Source organism: Ammospiza caudacuta, chromosome 6 (assembly GCF_027887145.1).
Source record: "Ammospiza caudacuta isolate bAmmCau1 chromosome 6, bAmmCau1.pri, whole genome shotgun sequence".
NCBI classification, from domain to species: Eukaryota; Metazoa; Chordata; class Aves; order Passeriformes; family Passerellidae; genus Ammospiza; species Ammospiza caudacuta.
Genome location: NC_080598.1, coordinates 55,258,060 through 55,280,222, shown reverse-complemented (window position 1 = coordinate 55,280,222; position 22,163 = coordinate 55,258,060). Strand labels below are relative to the sequence as shown.

Sequence of the window (22,163 nt, the reverse complement as noted above, 5' to 3'; positions counted from 1 at the left end):
CAACCAAGTCTGACCTGCATCACCAAATCAATCCTGTCTATTCAGGTTTCAAGGCCCCTGACAGACAATCTTCTCATGTTTTTCCTCTCATTAGGTATTTGCCCTTTGTTGGAAGCCTGAGGCTGGTAGAGCCTTGATCAAGTGTTTACTTGTGGTCACAGTAAATTCACAAGTGGCTGCAGTTTGAACACTTAAAAAGTAAAGCCACTAATTGTCTTGAAAAGCACTGACTTCATAGAACACCACCTGCTTAGCAACTTTCAGATTGGTATTAAGCTACTGTCTTGAACAAAAATCTCAAACAAAAAAAAAACAAACAAACAAACAAACCCACAAAAAAAAACCAACCCAACAAAAACCCCCCAACCCCACAACAACAAACCATACCAAAAAACCTCCAAACATCCAAAATTAACCCATCAAATGCCCAAACAACATTAAAAACAAAACACCCCCAAACCCCACACGATTCTCCCATTTGGACTTCTGCCCCTTTGCTGGAAGTGATCCTTACTCCTGACCCAGTTTCCATTTCTCCCCTCCATTTTCCATTTGCTTCTTTCTGCAGCCCCCTTGGCTCTCACTCCCCCTGTCCCTGCCATGGGCAGTGCCTCCCTCCAGGGCAGCTCCCTGCTCCATCACATCCCTCCCCACACTCCTGCTCCTGCAGTCCCAAGTTTTCACACAAGGGAGCTGGGCAGTTATCAGCTTGTGCAGGCTGGAGTACTGCATGAACAGGAGACCTTTGCCTTTCACATTTCTCTTTCTATTTCATTTTTTAAAATCCACTTATCTTCTTCTTACCACATTCTTCTAAATAGCTGCCTCTTTCCCAGATTTAGGACTTTCTGTCACCTTTCCCCCACGGCCTTCACACCAAGACTGGCAGTGTGTCTGTCTGTGCTCTGCAATACACTTCATGTTCCGGCCAGGGTCTGTCCCAGGGTCTGTGCCTGACACCTTGGTGCAATTTTGTTGCTGAGCTGTTGAGGTTTGTGCACCTTGCTCCCCAGTCTCATATGGCAGGATCCCAAGCCTCTCTTCTACTGTCACTTGTCTAGAAGGGAATCCTCTAAGAAAGAGCTGGAGCAGGATTTCCATCCAAAAACACTTACTGTTTAAACCTGCTACCTAAGCCTCTGCATTATTACAGATTTAGAGGTAGTGGAAACTAAGAAAAGCAGAGGAAACACCCAAAAGGAGAGCCACAAAAGGAGCTGTATGAATTCAGCTAAATTGCTCCTGACACCACTGCAGGCTCAAGTGTAATCAAAGCAATTACTTCTGCTCTATTCTGCACCACCAACACATCTAAGACACAAATGCCAATCATCAAATTCAAAATGTGTTTAAAAGCTTGGCCAAACAGTCCTCTCATTCTTTGCTTTTCTAAGTGAGCTCACTTCATCATTCAGCTTCCCTCCCTCTCTGGGTTTCACTTCCAGCTTCTCTTCCTTCTTCAGGCTGCTCAGCTCTTTCTGATAACCTCACATCAATAAAACAATCTTCTGACTACTACTGCAAAGGATCCAGGCAATTCCTCTACCCTCAGCTTCCTGCTGTGGAACAGCCAGGAAAGGACTCAACTGACAGGACACAGAGTGACATCATTATATACAGCAGCTTTTGGCACAAACCAGGAAATTTCTTTGGAAACAAATACAGGCAATTCTTAGAGCCTGTTGCAAAGGTTTGACTTCTGGATTATTTTTTATGCATCTACAACAAGAAGCCACTCTCATGGCCACCACAGTAAGGTGGATAAAATGAATTTTAAATTTTCTTGACATAATGAACTATTTTCTTAGAACAATCTTGCTGTTATTATCTCAGATATATCCAATTTTCACTAAGTTTTAATTACCATAAGTATGCTTTAAGTATTTTCTAACTTATATAACAAGAAAATCTCTACAGCTGCAGCTAAAGGTTAAATAGAGTTCTCTCACAGCACTAAAGAGAGATATCTCTGCAAATTCATAAATCTGCTGATAACATTTTAGAGACTGATAACCATGAAAATTGATAAATTATTTCAGCGTAGCCTTTACTTAGCTGGTTTAACTTCCAACAGCATTCATGAGATTTATATACCTTGACTGTGAAACATGTCCTATTTGCAATTTACTGGAGAATCTGGAATTTTAAAGAACCTGGCAGCAGTCTCTCAGCCTTCCTGCTCTGATACACCAAACTCTGTTTATACACTTATCCACAATATGATCAGCACTGTGAGAGATCAACCTGTGATGGATTATTCAAGGATCCAGCGCTGTTTGATAAAAAAATGCAGAACATTGTTTTTCTATTACGTGGGGTGCCAAACATTTCTAAACTCTAAAAATCTCACAAGTCTGTTTTAGCCAGTCAGATCTGAATGCAGATTCCCCATCCTGCAAACACCCCAGTCACTCCCTGTCTTTTGATATGAAGAATTTCCACCAGGAAAATGGACTGCAACACTATCAACTATGTACTTTTCAACATAAAAGCAATATACTGAGAGCTATGGATATATCTGTTCTCCAATACAAATAAAAACAAAGAAAACCAGCTTGCTCCATGTCTGTTGTGAAAACAGGGTTGATAAAATGAAATAAACTTGAAGGAATCACATAACTGGCAAATGGTTAAATGATATCAGGAAATAATGTCTATGTTAAACATATTTAAGTTACCAAGTTGTCCATTAGCTTTATAATTCTGTGCAAGTTACTTCCTCTCTTTTGCAAACCACAGAGAAGTAAATTTCAGTGTAAGAATTTAACTTATTGGTAATAGTATCAAAAAAAATCCAAAGTAAAAACTAACACATTTCTCCATCCAGTCTCCCCTACATACTATTCAAAAGTTCTCTTATTGGTCACAGCTGAAGCCAAATGGTTAAAGTTCCCTGTCAAGGAAGAAAGGACAAGCACACGCACACGAAAAAGGCACCAGAACATTTTCCACGTCACTTTTCAGGAGCACAGAGTCCATGTACCAGCAAACCTCCATTATCTCTGTTCTGCTGCAAATATGCAGGATAAGGAAGACTAAACAGAACATTATCAGTCTGGCCAAGCCCAATCCTTTTTGTAACAGGTTGGTGGCTCCATTCAGCACCAATGTTCTCCTCTCCTTCCAAAGACAAAGCAGACCTTCAGCTGGTCCAGGCCAGGCTGTCAGAAGGTCACATCAGGGATACTTCTCACACTCTTGAGTGTTATGACTGCATCAGACTAATCTATTTTCATGACTAACAGCATTCAGACCCTCCTAATGAGGATAACAAACAAAGAATGCAACTTAGAGAGACTCTCTCCCAATAAAGGCTTATTTACTTACTATTTTCTGAGGTCCATTTGAATGAAGGTTATAAAGCTCTTTCAGCATTAGCTTGCTAAATTAAGTGCTGTTTTTTTCTCTGCAGAGAAGTTCAAGGCATTACACAGGAGCAGGAAAGATGAATCTATGTTTGGCCTTCCTTGATGCCACATGTTCTTCAGGAAAGCTGGCATTAAATTGCCAGAAAGCCATAACTATTTATTTTCTGTAAAACTGGAGCATTACTTTCCTCAGAAGCCTCAGAACAGCAATAGGACCCTTTGCCCCACTTTCTGCCCTCACTGGATAAAAGGAAAAGGCTTTAGCTGGGTATTTCCAACAAAGCAGGTATCTACTGTGCTGCCTATGACTAGCACAATCTGGAAGATAAAGCAAAGCCAAGGAGGAAATCCCTTGACCTCTCCCCTTCTGTTAGCTCTAAATTTTTTATTCCAACATTTTTACTTGCAGAAACATGAAAAAGGCAACACAGGGTATCAATTCATAGAAAAGATCAAACCAAACCCATGCAACTACTCAAAATGTTCTCAACAGAACCATAAAATACTTTAAAAATACTTAATACAACTGTTCCTTAGAAGCAAATAAATAAATAAATAATTTAAATTTCATGTAACCACTTTAGAGACCATACAAACTCCAGGCCTACTCAGTTTTGCCCAACTGTATTCTGGTCACACTGTTTTATAACTAAGATTATAAACTGCAGTGTAGGAGATAAGCCCTCTGTAATTACCCCTACAGGTATTTTTAATAACATATTGAAGAAGTGAACTGTTAGGAAAATAAGAATTAATTATTTACAGAAATGTGGGTTAAGTAAACACTAAGTGCAAATTCCCAGGAAACAGAACATAATTTAACACTAGGTAATAAAAACCTTGTATAAGCAAACCTGAGTAACCAAGGTTTTATTTTCTTATAAATACACTTTTAATGAGCATCAGTGAAACACCCTCTGATGCAGCCTATGCCTATGAAGTGCCCCTCTTTAGTTTTTGAAACTTAAATACCTTATCAAGGACAGAAAGCATTTTTGGGGGATTACAGGGAAGAGTCTTCAAGCTCCTTATTCAAGGTCAAAGGGTCTGATGTCCAGCAGATATCCCAGAGTGTCTCCTTACTCTGTGCTACCACAGCTCATACCTGCTAAATCATGATGATCATCCTCTACCCATTAATTTTTACACCACGGTGCTTTTATTTTTGAATAGAATAACTCTGAAAAATGGCCAAAACTTAATGATAGTTGCGGTTACTTTACTTGCCCAACTGAATGTTAAATATAATTCTTCATCTCTCTGAAGAATAATTAAATATCTAATTCTGTGTTAACTAACGAAAATATGGGAATATTGGAAGAGTTTGCAGGTATGGGGAAGTTCCAAATAATAACCAAATTGAAGTATGAAAACTGAAGGTTCTCTCAACTGAAGGTTCTTCTCTCAATTGATGTTTTAAATGTAAGTCAGTCTTGTCAAAAAGCAAATGCACCACCTGGAGGTCACATTTTAGAAGGACACAGGAGGACTGCCCACTGAATTTTCTGGCTGTACTGCTTGTTGGTACTTTCTGTGACCTGAAGCTTCTGGTGCTGATAACAATTGTTATCTCCCAGGCCAGGCCACGCGCTGCTTTTCTGAACACAGTGATAGCTGGGCCCTAAAACAACATCAGAGGGCTAGAACTCCAAAGCAGCAAACTACACTGAAATACAGAGACAGCAGTTTTCTTAACTAGCAACAAGGAGGGAGATAATAAGCACTACACTCAGCAATGGAATCAGCATGAGGCAACTCCAGAACAAATGCTGAAATTGTATTTTTTTCAGCCTCTAAAAGCACCTTTTATGTAACTTACAATTACTTAAGATAGGCATGCCTGTGAAGAATAGCACAGACTTGAGCTTAAACATTATGGCATTCTAAATCAGCTAAACAAAAGGCACAGCTGCAGAAGCTTTGATCTCCTGTACTTATTTGCAACCCACCTTGAGACAGCTGCTCTTACTACTGCCAAACAACTTTTCTCTACATCATTTTGAAAAGTGCAGTCCTCCAGGAAAATCATCTCCCTATTAATGTCTTCAGAGGCCTCACATGAGTGCAGATATACAGAACAACAGACTACAGTTAGTCTGGTCTAGAGAGAACCAGGCCTAATGACTGTATTACTTCTCCAACCTATGCAGACTTTGGTTAATTAAAGATACTTCCTCTGAATCTCATCTTAGCACTCCAAAGCAGAACTCATGGTAACTCAGAAGATGTCTGTGCAATGGCTGAGAAATGCAAACTGGTCTGTGCTAGTGAAAACTACTGCACTTGGAAAAAACAAGCATGTGAATACTGCATTGGAAAGAACAGAGACTTCCATGACAAGGATGGTTCAGAAGTAGATGATGATTCTGAAGTAAAAACTATAAAGCATTTTCAACAGAAAAATTTCCTTCCCCTCAAAATATTCAATTCTTGAAGATCATTTCAAACAAACCCTTCCGCATTTCAGCTTAATGGCAAAATCTGATCTTGAGGACTGCTCACCACTTCCTCCTCTAAGTACCACTTAATGCAGAACTGGCCTTAATAACAACAGAAATCTCACTTAGAAATGCAAAAGCAAGGCAGATGCAGAACAAAGTCCCCAGATCCAAAATAAGTGTGTAAGGTAAGCAGAATTTTATCTAAATAAAGGAAACAAAAGAAAGATGATGATGATAACCATTTCTAACAAGTCAACACTCATCTGTAAGGCACAACCAACTCTTTACCTTTTCTAGACATATGTTCAGTGTGAGGTATTGAAAAGAACTTAAATCTATCCTGTAGTGATTTTTCAGAATTACAGATAATTTGCCTAGATTTAAATGGCATTTTTACACTACCATTTCCTTCATAGTTTTAATAATTTTTGAATGACTGTGAAAGCATGAAAAGCCTTAATTTTTTTTTGAAGTCTCTGTGCAAGAAAAAAAGAGCTCCTCCTACATCAATAAGAATTTCTACTACCTATAAGAATTTCTCTTGCCTCTGACATCAAGTTTAAAGTACAGTGACACAATTACCAGGCTGTTTATGGGAAGAGCAGTAAATCAAAAGCTTCTCTAACTTGAAGCACACAAAATGCAGGTGACACTTTTATGGCAAACTAAGTCAAGCAGTGCTCGTCTGCTGAGAACTACAAATGATCATCTACAGCTTTATCCAGCAACCAAATGTTTCCCTAAACAAATCTCTTGTACTTTGTAGCTCAGACAAGCTATGAGAATATTTAAACAGACCTCTGGATTTAATAGTATCACTTTTTCAATTCTATTCTCTATGAAATGTGGTTACAAATTAACAAAGAGCAGCAATTAAAGAAGTGACAATACAATGTCTCAATCTATTTTTAGAGTAAGACTGATTATTTACAATGACTAGATGATTAGTCACTCATTACAAATATTTGTTCTGTTTCCTTTAATTTGGTCAGATAAAGTTGTTTATCTGATAGATGCCTTGATGTAAATCTGAGAAGGTTTTAAGGCCAGTTTTTAAACTGTGGGAAGCAAGAGATTCTCAAGATCAGATTTTGTCTCAGCATCTTTTTCAGAAGGTACCAGAAATCAAAGCTGAAATGTTCAAAGAATTATTTTCAAAGAGTTCAACTTGGTGGGACCTTTGAAAGCAATTTAAAGACTTTCACCTTTTGATCAAGCTCTACCCTTTAATAATCTAAATTAGTCTTACAGTCTGTACTAATTTTCTATTTTATTTTTAGTTATTTTTCCTTTAGATATTGGAAAGGCATTAAATTATAATAAAGCTACAAACAAATAAAAAGATACTCTATATTATTTATATTTCCTGCCTTTTTTTAAATTAAATTTTTATGTTTGTAAAAATATGGGTGTATTTTGAGACATGTTGCAACAGATGATAGTTTTGTCCTGCATGTTAACAACAGAGTGGAAAAACATTTTCTATTTCCTGGTCTAAAATAATTTCATCAAAGCATTTTGATTTGTTTTGTCAATGTCCTTGAAACAGCTTTCAAAAAGCAGCTTTACTACATAATTATTTTACTTCTAAGACTGCAGAACCAAATTGATGAATCACAGAAACCAGCTATATATAAACTACTACTGCTCAAGATACTCTAATGATGTTATCAACCACTTCTGAAGTACTGGATAAAATAAAAAAGAAGGAGGGCAGAGAACAAATAATGTTTTCTTCATCTCAAGAGATGCTTCAGTAAGGAGGTACAGAGAGAAGAGGTACAAATGAGAATGGGTTTAGCCTTGATTTAAGAAAAAAATACAGCATCATAAAGTCAAAGACTGAAATTATATTCAGTCATTTTAGCATGAGCAAAATCTCATCAAAACTGCAGTCTCTGAATACCTTTGTGAAGTTCTGCAAAGATGAATACTGTGCAACTGCAGCACTGCTTTAAGGAGAAGTGACACCATAAAAGCAGAATCTGCAGCTGCTCCCAAGCTGCTCCTGAGTCATGAGATCTGGGACAGCCAAGTCATATTGGCTCTGACATTTATTAGGGAATGAAATATCCATAGCTGGTTTTAAATTACGTTATTTGAGAGTGTTCCTGTACTTGAAGCAAGTGAAAAGCAGTTTTGATTTCCTTCTTCAAACAGAAAATGGCTGAATCATTCACAAATACTTCTTACAGTATTCCTGTTGTTCTGAACATAAGAGCAAAGCAGCATGAACTGTGTCAAAGTCAATTAAGAGGCAGAACAGTAAGGTGTTCCTAATAAGCAAATATTGTTCACTTAATAGTTCACTCTTCAGACATCATGATGTATTTGGAAATACTTTTAAAGTTCACATATTTTCTCATTTTGCATTAAGCCTCTGCAAAAGCATGAATGGCTGCTCATTTAATGACTTGTTTTAACATGCTGGAATTGTCTCAAAACAAGTACGTAACCCATGAGTGTTCATCATCTCTGCAAGCAATGTCTGAATTCTTGCCTCTTTATATTGACCCATTAAATCTGCCATGTCAGGAGTTGGCAAGGTAAGAGGAAAGGGAATGACACTGCTCTGGGTATCAGAAGGTTATAATTTTTGGAAGGCAACATCATCCAGCTTTGTTGATAAGATTAGGGGAAATAATTTGATTTTCAACCTTGTCCACTTTCTACTTAAGGAAGTCACTGCCAAATCATGAGCCACAGCAAATCCCAATTCTTGTAAACACCTTTGTATTGAGTAATTCATCCTACTTCAGTGGAGAAGCAGAGAACCACTTAGTACAGAGAAAATAGTACCAGCATAGAGAAACAGCATTTTGGGCTATTCTCCTGGATATTCTCCTTTGGTAAGAAGATAGTACACAAGTTTAATTCTCTGTCTCTTGGCAAAGTCAGTTTAAATGGAATGTTTCTTCCTCTATTTTTTTAAGAATACTGCCTTTATGGGAGACATCATCACTGACACCTTCAGTCTCATCTTGTTCCTGCCCTACTCCCTTGCTAGCAGGGACAAGGTGTTACATCACAAAGATCCACTTGCAGCACACCAAGAACCAGCTCTGGAACCAAGTCCTTTCTGCAACTGATACTGGCACCTGTTTATCAGTCTGCCTTGCTATCCTGCAAAACAAGGTACCATTTCTCCAGAACCACACAAAATGTACAGAATTAGTCATCTAACCAATGCTGTGCTAATTGATGGGATGCATATCTGCAGTTTTCATTTCCCTGTTCCCCTGCCCTTCTTTGCTGTTACACCCAGAGATACACGAGCCAACAACTGGCTGATGAGAGATAAGCAGAACTAAAAGCAAATGATGTAAAAACCAAATAAATGATTGCAACTCCACTGCCACAGATTTACTTCTATTTCTTAATGTGTACTTTTGAAAGTATCACACATTTCAAAATCTTTAAGAGAAATGCTGCAACATCACAGAATGTCCATCAAGTATGCAAACACATCCAGTGTTACTGGGCTAGACCAGCAGACAGTTCAGTTCAAGCCATTTTGTGCCAAGGAGTAAAGAATGAAATCAGTAGTCAGAGGTCAGCTCCGTTACAGCAGTCCCAACCCACAACAGAAATTACTCCCATTTCACAGATTAACTTGCAAAGTATTAGAGCAGCAATGAAAGCAAGCACTGTGGTTAAAGAGGGATTTAAAAAGAAAACAACCAAAAACCAAACAAAAAAACAAACAACAAACAGACACTGGAGAAACAGATTTTGTCAGTTTTCTGTATTTTTCAAATGTGCTTCCAGGTGACTTTAGGTGGCTTCTTTCAGCTCTGACCCTCCCAGCTGGCAGGTAGAAAGGATATAAACTTTTCCCATTCTAGTAACAAGGGAAAAGAGCTGCAATTGTACTGCATGCTTACAAAGCACTGCATGACCAGCAAAGTCATGAATTCAGGCCCAGCACCCTAACAAGCGTCCCAGACTCACAAGGGTGAGGATAAAGGAAGAGGGAGGCAGGCATTCAGCCCCATGCCACTGGAGCAGAGCCTTCCCACACCCTCTGCTCTGTGCTGTTTGTCCATCCAGCCTTGCTTAGCACACAGAGGGTTCTCAGCATAGCTCAATTCCATACTATAAAACCTGGCTCTGCTGTTTCCCATGAATTCTAAAATGACTGTTTTATTGTTTAGCATAGAGCTAAACCACGGGTTACAAAGAATTGCAATCAACATTTTACCTGTATGGGTGGCTCAATCATTATCCAGGCAGGAAGCATCAAACTTGGGTTAAGAGGTTGAGTTCCCACACGGAAATAAATGCCACCATTGGTGTCACAGGCCCAAACATGCTGATTTCCACAGGTCAAGCTGATCAGCTTTACACCACCTAATAACAAAGAGATTATCAGCAACCTGGCATTTTCCCTTCAAATTCAGCTAACAATCACAACTTGTATTTAGACTTCATTGTATTAAACAAGCTTTAGTCACATAAAAATGATTAGAAGTTAATACAACTTGTGGGAGAATAAAAAAAATTGCTGGATACAATGAACAAAACCAACAGGTAGTACATATGTGAGAAATTTCTCCTCTAAACCTAAATGTTTTAGTCATAGGAGAGTGCAATTTCTAAAGCACATTATAAATACTCTATTCCAATAACCAAATTCAAGCAGGGAACCATTCCATGACAAATGTTATCAGTGCCTAGACAAACTTTCACATGACCTAATGTGAACTCTTCTCTGTAGCTGGCCATGCTTGGAGACTTTTAAAGGTGTCAATCTGATAATACACTCAGCAAGAACATTCCTAATAGCAGCAGCATTTCAAAAATATGAGAGCATATGGGTTATGCATTTCAGTGTTAACATACCAGTGTCACATCTGTAAATAAAGGAACTCATTTTCAAATGGATTTATATTCACCACTGTACATATTTATTACACCAATCTCAAATGTGCAGCAGTATTTTAACCCTGTCAGCACCATCAAAACAAAGCTGCCAAATAAGTGTGTGTTGGAATTTTGATGTGGTCTGTGTTTGGGTTTAGTCTAAATTCCTGCAAAGACAGTAGAGATGCAAACCTGGTATTTTAGACTAAAAAGAACTGCTAGTTAACTGTCTACTGAAACTCTTACTCTTTCAAAATAACTTTAAAATAGCCACATGACGTAATGTATCTAACATTTGATTTCCTTTTTTCACCCCATGTTGGAGAAAACAAAGCTAAGTCATGGAAAACAAGTTCCAAAGAAAGTGGGACCCAAGCAGTACAGATCCACTACAGAAGGAATGCTCTGGTCAGACTCCAAACTAAAGGCTCTAAAAATAGGCCTTGCTGGTTGACTGAACATGCCAGTGCTGCTTGGGATATCCCATTCTTGGTAACAGCTCTGTTTTCAGGGATGTGAAATTTGGCAACAAATCCTTGTAAAGTGCATCAGACACAGCATTCCTTAAAGAAAGGCTTGGAATTTTATCCCACAGAGTGCAAGTTCAAAGTATTTATTGCTGCAGAATGCAATATTCCCAATTGTAAGGGCTTGCTGGGGAAAAGAACAGAAAACAACAGCACAACAGAGCTTTATCTTTTAATTATCTGTGGTGAACAGATCTCATTAACCAGAATTATTTAATTTTCTGGATCACAGGAATAGAAATCAATCTATCTCACCCAAAAATTTCTTTTAACAGACAGCTTCATATAAAAACCAAAATGACAAACAAAAACTCCAACTGCTTGGGATGAGAACATCTATAGTAATTTTCTTATGTAGGCAGAGACTTGACTTTGAGCTGCAAAGCCAAAATCTTACTTAAAACCTTGTTATTCCTTCTAATAAAGTATGCCTCAAAGGCTTTGTCACATGATACCTCAGCTGTCCAAGTGTTCTGATCCAGACAAGCATCAGGCACTCAAAGCTGGAATCACATATCACCTACCCAGCAGAGCTGGTATTATTTACGTCTACAGTACAATTTGATATTCAAAAACACAGCCCTTATGTAAATGTTTTGGGGTTTCTCCCTCCTCCCACCTACCATTTGTATCTTGGGACAAGGTCATGTTAACCACACTCACCAACTGTTTTAGAGCAAGTAGCATGAACCAGCAGCATTGTTTATTGTTCAAACCTAAAGGTCATTCTACTGTGTTTAGAAACCTTGATAGTGATAGTGGAATGCTAATCAAAATAACCTACTGGGTGCTACTCCCAGAACATATTGCAAAAGGCAAGATACTACCAACATCATAAGAGTATTTCAACCTAATGCTGGTAAACCCCATCACTTCCATCCAGAATTCTGAACTGCACTTTACAGAAAGTTGCTCCCACCCTGCCTGCCCTCTGCAGTCACAGTCCTCATGTTTCTGGAGTAAACTTAAACATACACTTGACACAATAACAATAGCTGTCCCATTGCTTCAGCCCCATTAGAACAAATAAAGGCTTTTCTATTATAGCCATGGATATGCACTTGTCAAGCTGTGATGTACCACATGCAATTAAATGGAGAAAAAATGCCTAAAACATTTTCACATTTCAGTGCTAACTCACAGTGACAGGTACAGAGGAGTGTTTGAGTATCTCCTGACCTCAAATCTCTACTATGCCACCACCATGTGCCAGAGCTGAGAGAACAGCTGAATGTAAAGGCTGAATTTCAGAACTGCTGAAGTTCACAGGCCAGGTATTACAGGCAGCTAACACCAATTACACTGATTTCCTATATGAATTCTTCTGAGATTTTCAGACAATGACTAGAAGTTACTTATTTTTTCAGTTAAACAATTACTGTCTAAACTGCTAAAAAGCAGTGGTTCATGAGAAGAGTTTCAAACCACACTAAGGATCATGAGAAGGACAAAGTGGCCAAATTTATCCTGTAGGTCAGTAAAAAAGCATCAGTGTTTAAAGTATGGTGATTTGGAACCAAATAATCAGGTCTGAAAAATAACTGGTGTACAACTGAAAAACAAGTTAATTTTAAAAGACACAGTTTATAATTTTTCCATTAAATATTATAAACTATACACTAAAATTGTACACGAAGCTTAAACTCTGTCAGCTGTGTCTGCCTTTCCTTAAACCTTAAGTTAAAACTGCTTGTCTGTTATCAGACCAGTCATGAACACAGCCATCAAAAATGGCAATATTGCAAACCAGTTGAATTATTTTTAAAATGGCGAGAGAATGGTGCACAGTCTCAATTTCCTTTCTCTTCACCTGAAAGAGGTGTGCAGATTAGCACAAATATAAGAATGTTCTAACAGTCAGACTATTAAACAAATAAATCTGATGAGAATACTACTTATGAAGGTGGCAAATAACTTGATTACCCCAGAACCACACTCCAAACTGTGATTACATTTCAATGATCAAATCATGGTCAAGCACCTGAGCAAATGAAAAGAGCAGTTAACCACCATCACATTCTGAGCATTATACTGAATGTTTACATCACTATAAATCTCAACATGAGTGCTATCAGCTGCATCATTCATGAATGATTCAACTCTTGGAGCATAATTCTTCCTTGGCAGGAGTTAAAAATGTATTTAACCATAAAATTCAGACGTTTGTGCCCTAGATCAGGTGACTGTGGCTGCACTGAGGTACAAGAGCCAGCCTAGATAGAGCTGCTGGAGCCCCTGCACAGCACCGTGTCAGGCCGAGCCACTTCAGACTGACCAACACAAGATGCACTAAAGTACCTTGCAAACAGGAATCTTTTTGTCTCCAGGAAAGGGCTAAACAGAACATTCTTTGAAAGTCACATCTGTTCCTGATATTTTACAATCACCTGCCAGTAAATGTTATATTCCACATCAGTAAACTGAGTGATTTGTGGAAAATATGGTGTGCTTAAGAGACAATCTACTCACTAAAAATGTCCTACCTAGCTGGGAGAGATCCAGTTTTGTCCAGTGCATCCCTGTTGGGCAGCTGGAGGAAAGTGTTCTGATAAATATCTGCCCAAGACTATCCAAGGCCCAGATGGCATCCTGGCAGGCAGAGTAGTGCACCATTTCAGCCTCCGGTGGCAGCTGCACCGTAGAAGGACGAAAATGAGGATTCTGATCACTGACACAAAACAGATCCTTGTTGCTTTGGCAGAGCCACAGAAAGCTTCCTATGGAAAGGACACTTCTGTTATTAAAATAATTCCTAATCCACTCTGAGAAAGCTTACACATCTACTTTTTCTGAAAAAAAAAATTATCAGTACATTTGAAGGCAAAACTAAAGCTTCTTGGCTATGCTCACAGGGTAAGGCTTTGAAGTACAAATACACATCCTAAGCCCTTATTTAGGCACTTAAATACTCCATTTCTCAAATAAAGGAAGTAGTAAGTGATCTCATTTAAAGAAATGTTTCATTTGAAGGAACGAATAGAGAGAAGACATGTAACAGTGCACTATCACCTCTCTTTATTCTTTTGCTCTTTTATATCCTCAATAATAGCCTTTGAAAAGCAGCATTCTTTTTCAGCTCTAAACCACATTTTTGCCACTAAAGCCAGTGTACTTAGATAATGCAATTGCTAACTGCTGTAACCAGCAGTTCAATTCCCTGACAGGGTCTCACTTTTACCAATAATGGGCAATTTTGCTGCAGTAACTGCTCTGACAGGAGAAGCACTACGTTACTACAGGCATTTCAGCAAAGCATGCTCTGAAACTTCCAACTACAAATTCTGGCAATTCATGCTTTGGCAGTTTAGGAAGTTGCTGCTCCTGAGGACCACCCATTTCCCTGTCGGGAGCCCCTCCATACCAAAGGTCAGAGTGAGTAATAGATTCTTTTAATCTTCAGAAGTTTTACAGATATACTTCCACCCTACTTCAACTACTTTAGATCCCTGCAAACAGAAAAGACAAACAATACCTGAAGTAGTTCAGGATCTTTAATTACTTACACCATCAATTCCACTCTGTTTAAAAATCAGATATTACACACCTGCAGTGTTGATTTACCAACCTTCTTTAGATGAAGCAGGGGAAGCCAACACAAAAATCCATTTTGTGGCAGAAGCAGTACCACGAGGCACAATATTATTCCAATACGTGCCTTGAAAGAAAGAATGAGTGGCATTAATAGGAAACACAGTTTTCTGTTAAAGTTTGTTATTTCAAATTTAGAAGAAATTCTATTGCAATCAATTATTAAATATATTTTAGACAAGATTTTCTATGAAAATCTTCCAAGATACTGTAGGGGGAGGGGGAATTCTCCTCCCAACACCTGTGTAAACACACAGAGAAAACTGGGAATGCAGAAGAGAATAAAAAAGAATATTAATGGTCCTCAACAGGGGACCAATTTGGTGATGAGGTTAAACAATATCCCAGATGCATTGTTAGAGTTTACCTAAACAACGAAATGTAGCAAATAAGTATTGTATTTTGAGAACTGTAGCAAGAAAAATAAACCAAACCCTCCATTAGCACTATAAAACCATAACATTATGTCTTGCACAGTCACAGTGATCATGAGCCAGACTCCACTGTGCAAGACAAAATAGCTTCAGCAGCTTAAGATTGCCTTATCCCAGAGAAGAGACAAATGTAGGTGTTAAAAGCAGTAACTTGTGCACAGTTCACTGGTTGGCAATGCCTTTTCCATGAAAAATATTTCCCTTTAAATGAGAAAGTATTTAAGACCAAATGCTAATGAATAATTTAATTTAATTTTTAAACAAGTTAAAGCTCCTCTGATTTGCCATGGGTAATTTCTGTGGTGACAGAGTTGTAGTTAGTTATTTCCTTCTACTTAATACTCTTAACTTAAAAAAACTAAAGATGCAAAAGCACACCAACCTACTAAGTTCCCCTTTGCTACATGGAATTCATTTTTGCCCGAAGAGATCCAGACTCCACTGCCATTGACTCCGAGGAGGCTGGGCTGACACTGAAGCTGCTGTGACCAAAATGCCATTCTCAACTTGTCAGCCACCTTCTCCACAGGTGCCTGAGCTGCTGTTGCCACCGTGTGAGTTGCCTGGATTATGGTCTGGAACAGGCTGCACTGGTCAAACACTACATAATCAGTGATGCTTACCTGGGGGAAAAAGAAAAAAAAGTGCTCTTGATAATTAATTAAGCTCTGGGGTGAACTGCACAATCTGTCACCAGAAGATTTCTTAGATTTCAAAGTGTAGGAAGAGAAAAGTAAAAAGGGTACGTTTTGAGTGATTCTCTTGCTAATAAGCCAAAATCAGCACTAAACCAGCTTACAACTCTTTTCTATCCAACAATCAATTTAGAAATCTGCATTTTAAGATAGGTCTTTGTTTTAGGACGTGTCCCTCTAAAAACATGCCAAACTAAGAGGTAAATTTTCAATTTCCCAAAGGAAGAGAAATTTGCACAGTGTAGCAATTCAAATCACATGACAAAAACTTATGCAATACTCCTTTGCAACTACCTCATGGGCATTTTAATTCGTAGTGCAGAAGGAGGTATAAATAAGCAATTGCCCATGTCCTGTCATGGACAACTAGGCTGGCAACACTCTGGGATACTCCTAGAAAGGAATGAAATTTCTAAGAGCACAAAAAGAGCAGCAGCTCAAAGCCAAGCTACTCATCATGTGAGCATGACGCTCACATGCAAAAAGGGATTATACATACACATAGAACAAAATTCTTGTAACTAAGGTAGCATGTTGACAAATTTTCTGTAAGACTGTTTTTGTACTCCCTTCTTCCCCATCCCTATCTCTGGAGGAAACAAGAAAAGCTGGAGGAACCAGAGTCAGGAATCCCAAATCAATACCAGACAACAATTGCAGTAACTGAGATGGTTTCACCCACATGAACTGTGGCTGAAGCAAGCTGCTCCACATGGCTCGAAGAAACCTCAACTGAATGGAAAAATGTGAAACACATTCTTTTGTATGGTGACTTATTATTTATTTTCTCTAGCTAAGGAAAAGGATGGGCACTAAAAGACAAGAGAAAAGGATGCATTCAGCAGCCAGATTTGATGCTCTGCCTCAACAGCATGTCCTGTGACCTGGCAGAGCATTTCTTGTGTTCTTGAAAGCTTCTGCAGTGCTGCTCTGAATGAGCACAGGATGGTTTTCCTTCCCTCTTTACAGAAGACACAGAAAGGAGATTTCAGCCACAGCCACACAGAAGTTTTAACATACTGAATAAAGTGTACTATTAATTGGAATTTTCTTTAGAATCTTGTGAGAAAACAACACAAATAATCAACTCAAGGTAAAATACTAAACTGAAAGCAAAACAAAAAAATGCCTACTTGCCACCAATGGTTATCATCTCCTTGTGGTTTCTTTGAAACTATACCAGTCCTGAACCAGAGATTGCCATGGATATCCAGAGCCCATAATGTCTGCTGATCACCAAGAGTTATGCACACTGGTTCCAAAGCTTGCATTTCACTGGAAATGCAAACAAGCAAAAATGTTAAAAACCTTAATACAAATTTGTGTTAATGGTATTTTAAGGAAGCTGTTACAATGCTAATAGTTTAACACGGTTGAAATTCAGTGTCACCAAGCTAAAAAACATATTTGACATTAAATTTTCAGTTAATCAGTACTTTATATTTTATTTAAGTAAAAAACATTCAACAACTACAACAAAAATGAGTCCTTCAAAGATCACTCAAGATTTGAAACTTGCATACATAACAATAAAACTAAACAAGCCCTATTTTGTTCAATAAATAAGCAATCAAGAGCTGTGTTCTTTAAGGTTTTGATAAGACAGCTTCATAAATGTATCTCCTCAACTTCCTTGACCTGTTCTGAGAACAATACCTGCAGTTCAGGGACTACAAAGAGACAACTCAACTTAACTATGTGACAGAGATAAATGCTGAATTTAGGACTGAAAGTTTCCTGCATAAGTAAACGATTTTCAAGCTCAGAAAGTCAACAGGGTGAGGTGATCATATCAGACACTAAAAAGGTAGCAAACAACAGCCAGCTCTTTCAGATAACCTTTCTTGATAATTTAAGAACAAATAGTGACTGCCTTCTGCAATTTTAACACAAAGTCCAAGAACATGAAATGTACCTAAGGTGTAGATCAGCAGGTATTTTCATTAAACAAACTCATTACAGTACGAGCAAATTTCACATTTGAACAAAGACACAGTAGTTTCTCAGACTGTTCAAGAGCCAAATACCAGGCTGGGAGGTAGCAGAAGTCAAAGTTTCACAATAGGATATTCAGTAGATAAAATCTCCTGATAACAAGAACTTGAATTTCTTCCTAAACTTGCACCAGGCCGATGTCACAAGAGACACTAAATTCAACATTCTCAGAGCCAGCAGCAGAGACTCAGTGCTTTTAACTTTATCACAGATGAACTACTGTGGGCATAGAATCAACTACAAAGCTAAATACCAACTACACAAAGTATTTATAAAAATCTGGGGCTAAGGAGTGCAGAAGGTGTGTGGATGACCAAGAAAATGCATACATCGAATCTCAGGTAAAAAGAAAAAAAAAAAAAAAAGAAAAAAAAAACTCTCAAAAAACTGGAGAGCTCCTTAAAACCATTCAGCCACAGATTAAAGAGGGAATATTTAATAGAAAATCACATTGACAGACATCATAAAGATATTTTAAAACTTTTCCTCACTCTTTAAACCTGCTTCTGTTTGTGACAATTCCTTTCATTACATAGCAGGGATGGATGGATGGATGGATGGATGGATGGATGGATGGATGGATGGATGGATGGATGGATGGATGGAAAGAAGTATACACAGACAGACAGCTAAAATAATTATATCCACACACAGTGGTATATAGACACAGGAGCTTAGGCAATACTTTTCCAACCATCAGGGAGCTCCAGCACAATCATTTGTGTCACTCAGGCTATGGGCAGCACGTCCCAGCAGTGATTACCTGACAATGTCGCTCTTCCACTGCTCGCCCTCGGGGCAGAAGCTGCGCACTCCCTCGCGGTAGAGCAGGGCGCGCTGCTCGCTCAGAGCCCACACCACGTTGTTCCTGGACGTGACCTGTGACAGTGGATAAGGGCAGTCAACCTTTACTGCTCGGGCACAAGGACGATCCACACTCAGGCCTAGAAATCAGAAAATGAGGATTGCTTTATAAACTTCGGCTATTTGCAACAAAAAGGAAAGAGATAAAGCAACTCAATAAAAGAAAATGAGGAAGGCAATCTCCTTGAAATGCTAACATTTGTCATTTGATCACAATTTCCTTGAGTGACCGCTCTTTCTGTAAACTACTAATAATTTCCTCTAAAAAATAAGACACTATACATCCTTCAACACCCTGCACAGTGCATGTCCAGTGCTGTCATTTCTGTTCCTTTTCTCCCTCTAGTGTCAGCACCAGGAATCTCCATTTATAAAACCTCTATTAGAGGTGACAGAAGAGTCAAAGAAAAAGCCAGTAATGGAAGAACTTTTGCCCAAAACATGCCAGGGAGAGAAGCAACCTGATGTGAGTAGTGACAGCAGAGCAATTACAAAAGAGCATGCCACAGTGTGTAGTACTGAAAGGAACAGAGAGGTTCTGGAAGATTTACAGGCAGTTTGCACACATTTCTACAGCTAATCTACAGGAACATGTCTTCTTTACAATTACACTGAAGCTTGATTTACACATATGAAACTGCATGTGAAACATCTCAGGAGACACAGCTATTGTTTCATCTCCTCATGCTGCCAAAATCAGTATGAACAGACTCGTGTATAATATATTCTAGACTAACAAGAACACTCATTTCTAAACCTCTGAGCACACACTTTTGTTATAAATGTTACACAAGACAGTGAAGGGGATGAAAAGCTCCTGGAGCAATAATTTTCACTGGCTGCCTCTCATTAGGAAGACTGATATACTGAGAATTTATTTTTTGCATCAAAAGACAAATCTGGAAGCCTAAGAACAGCAGAATGTAAGCTGATGTAATCAAACCAATCTCTCAAAGGGAAGAAAAATATTGATTAAAACCTCCACAGAGCCCTGTATGGTTAGCATCCAAAATTTACTCTCCATCACCCCTATCCATGCCTGTTGGCAGTATGCATGTGACCACAGGCAGGCCACTTGATTTCTCTAGGACTACTACACTTAAAAAAAAAAAATACACTGTCTTTGAAACAGTGATGTATACTTAAAACAGTTTTTTTAATCACAAAGAATTTATGCATTGTGCAACGAGAACTAAACCTAAAAGGGAAATTAACAGAGTGCCAAAATTAAACGAAAGGTAAATAAAAATTTGATAGCCACTCAGACATGGTGTCCTGCCTGTATATGTCTTATACAGTTTGCCCTTAACCCAGTCCTCCTCTTCATTCACCAGTAATTCCTTCATCATGTTATTGGTAATTTTTCCTTAGTAACTCTGTGCAAGCCTCACACACCTGAGTCCTTGGTACTTTTCTCCCTTAACTCCAAAACTAGCACTACCATCCTTCATCCAAGCTGCTTGTAATTAGCCTGAATATTCTTTGCATAACACCTTCCAAATACATCCTCTTCTACTCACTGAAGAACTTAAAACTAAGGCCACCACTTCAAAGTTGCCACTACAATACCCCTTTGTCCAGTTTGTGCCTCACTGACATGCAGGAAGAAGGCAGCTGCAATTCCTGCTCCACAGCCCATTCTGTTCCCCCGTGGCTTTGCTTTCTTGTCACACAGAACACATACCACTTGGCTATATTCCCAAAGCACCTCACCATCTTCTGTCTCAGAATACCTTCCTGCCATTATGAGGTGGTAACTCTTACCTTCTAGAGATCTGTGCTTTCCAAAACACAAACCATCTACTTTTCCCTATTCTGCCCACTTAAGGCTGAGTTGTTTCAGTGCACCATACCACTTTCAAAGCAAGGGTACTATTTTGATATTTTCCATAATCCCTTTCCATTTATCTCCATCCATCTCATATCTTCCCCATGCCATAAATTCCCTGTACTGTATGTACTCTACTTGGCATACACAAAACAAGTGGCCATGAACTGGCTTTTCCACTCTCCTAATTACACCAAATCTCACATCTGTTTCCAAGTGTTTCTTAAGATAAAAAGGTTTCCTTATGTCCTGGCTGTGGATAAAAGTTTATAGCAAATTGCCATCATCCCACAGACTTGAAATCTAATAATCTCAGCCCACAAAAATTCAAAGAGCCTGCAATTAATTCAGGTACCTGTTTGCAGATACAGATCTCCATTTGTTCTGATAATCCAGGCAGTGTCATCACTTAGAGCTACAAATACAGCCTGGGGTAAAGCCTCATACCAGTGCCTTTTTCCTTTTATAGTTACTTTTCCACAAGCAAAAGCTTTGTTAGTCTTCTGTTCAATTTTCCAGAGAAGAGTCCCTGCAAGAGAAGCAAAGAAAGAACATAATAGCACTCAGCAATTACTGCAGCAGCCACAGGTGATGTGTCCCAGCTACACCTAAACTAATAGGAGGGGAAAAGCAAATCAAAAGCATTAAACAAAAATGCAAGTTCAAAAAGGCCTTACAATTTTTTTAAAGCAAGACCAGAACAGTAACTGACTTCTAATATATAATAATATCTTAAAAAAAGAAAACCAAATGTAGCTCCAAACTTAACTGCTGGCTTTACCAGAAGAGTACACTGTCATAATAATTTCCTTTGAATGATTCCACAAAGTTGCATTTAATTCCATTTTGACATGCTGTGGTTAACCTGCTCCTGGCATTAACACATCCATGGCAAACTGGGGATGCTAGAAACTTCCACAGATTCCATGAAAAGCTGAGTGAGTTGAAGGATAAGAAATGCAGAGGAACAACCTTTTTGCCCAGGCAGCCTGAGCCACCATCAACTGCAGCCTGAAACTACCACATTCAAATCTGACACATGCCCATGCCTTTCACTTTTCTGCAGGGACCCTGCAGGACCACTTTTAAGGGAAAGACACTGAGCTGGATGAGGCCACACTCTCACCTACTACAAGTACTCCCAAATTGTTTTGGCTATGGCTAAGCTCAGCTACAGATCAAACAGAATTTCTTTCTTAAAACAGATAGCAAGTCTTCCCCTACAGACAGAAGGGAAGACTGGCATGTGCTTTTAGAGATGACAGGGAAGAAAAGTAGTGGCAAGGCAGGACACAAGGAAATTAAAATGGCTGAGAAACTTTGTATTTTCACACCAGTCCTGGAACAATCTGGAATGCCAAAAGTGATGCAAGTTTATAACCAAAACCTGCTTAATTTTAATCCAACATAATCCTCATTCACAACCATCCAGAACAAATGCATATGCAAATGTACTAAAACTTCAAAGTTTTTTTCCTTCAGCATTTAAAAAGAAATCAAATCAACCAACCCACACATACACAAAGCCAGTTCTACACTTACAAGAAAAAGAACTTTAAA

The 22,163-nt window shown here is 38.6% G+C and overlaps 1 protein-coding gene across 2 annotated transcripts in view; it reads right to left on the bottom strand.

Annotated features, from left to right (window-relative positions):
* The window catches only part of TECPR2 (tectonin beta-propeller repeat containing 2), a 42,655-nt gene that overhangs the window by 4,857 nt on the left and 15,635 nt on the right, over nucleotides 1-22,163 (bottom strand). For both annotated transcript variants that reach the window (XM_058806453.1, XM_058806454.1), the window contains exons 11-17: nucleotides 20,959-21,132; nucleotides 18,675-18,855; nucleotides 17,050-17,191; nucleotides 15,604-15,844; nucleotides 14,765-14,854; nucleotides 13,683-13,916; nucleotides 10,011-10,159 (exon numbers count right to left, since the gene is read on the bottom strand). In XM_058806453.1, coding sequence (XP_058662436.1) covers nucleotides 10,011-10,159; nucleotides 13,683-13,916; nucleotides 14,765-14,854; nucleotides 15,604-15,844; nucleotides 17,050-17,191; nucleotides 18,675-18,855; nucleotides 20,959-21,132 — 1,211 coding nt within the window. The remainder of the gene's footprint in view (nucleotides 1-10,010; nucleotides 10,160-13,682; nucleotides 13,917-14,764; nucleotides 14,855-15,603; nucleotides 15,845-17,049; nucleotides 17,192-18,674; nucleotides 18,856-20,958; nucleotides 21,133-22,163) is intronic.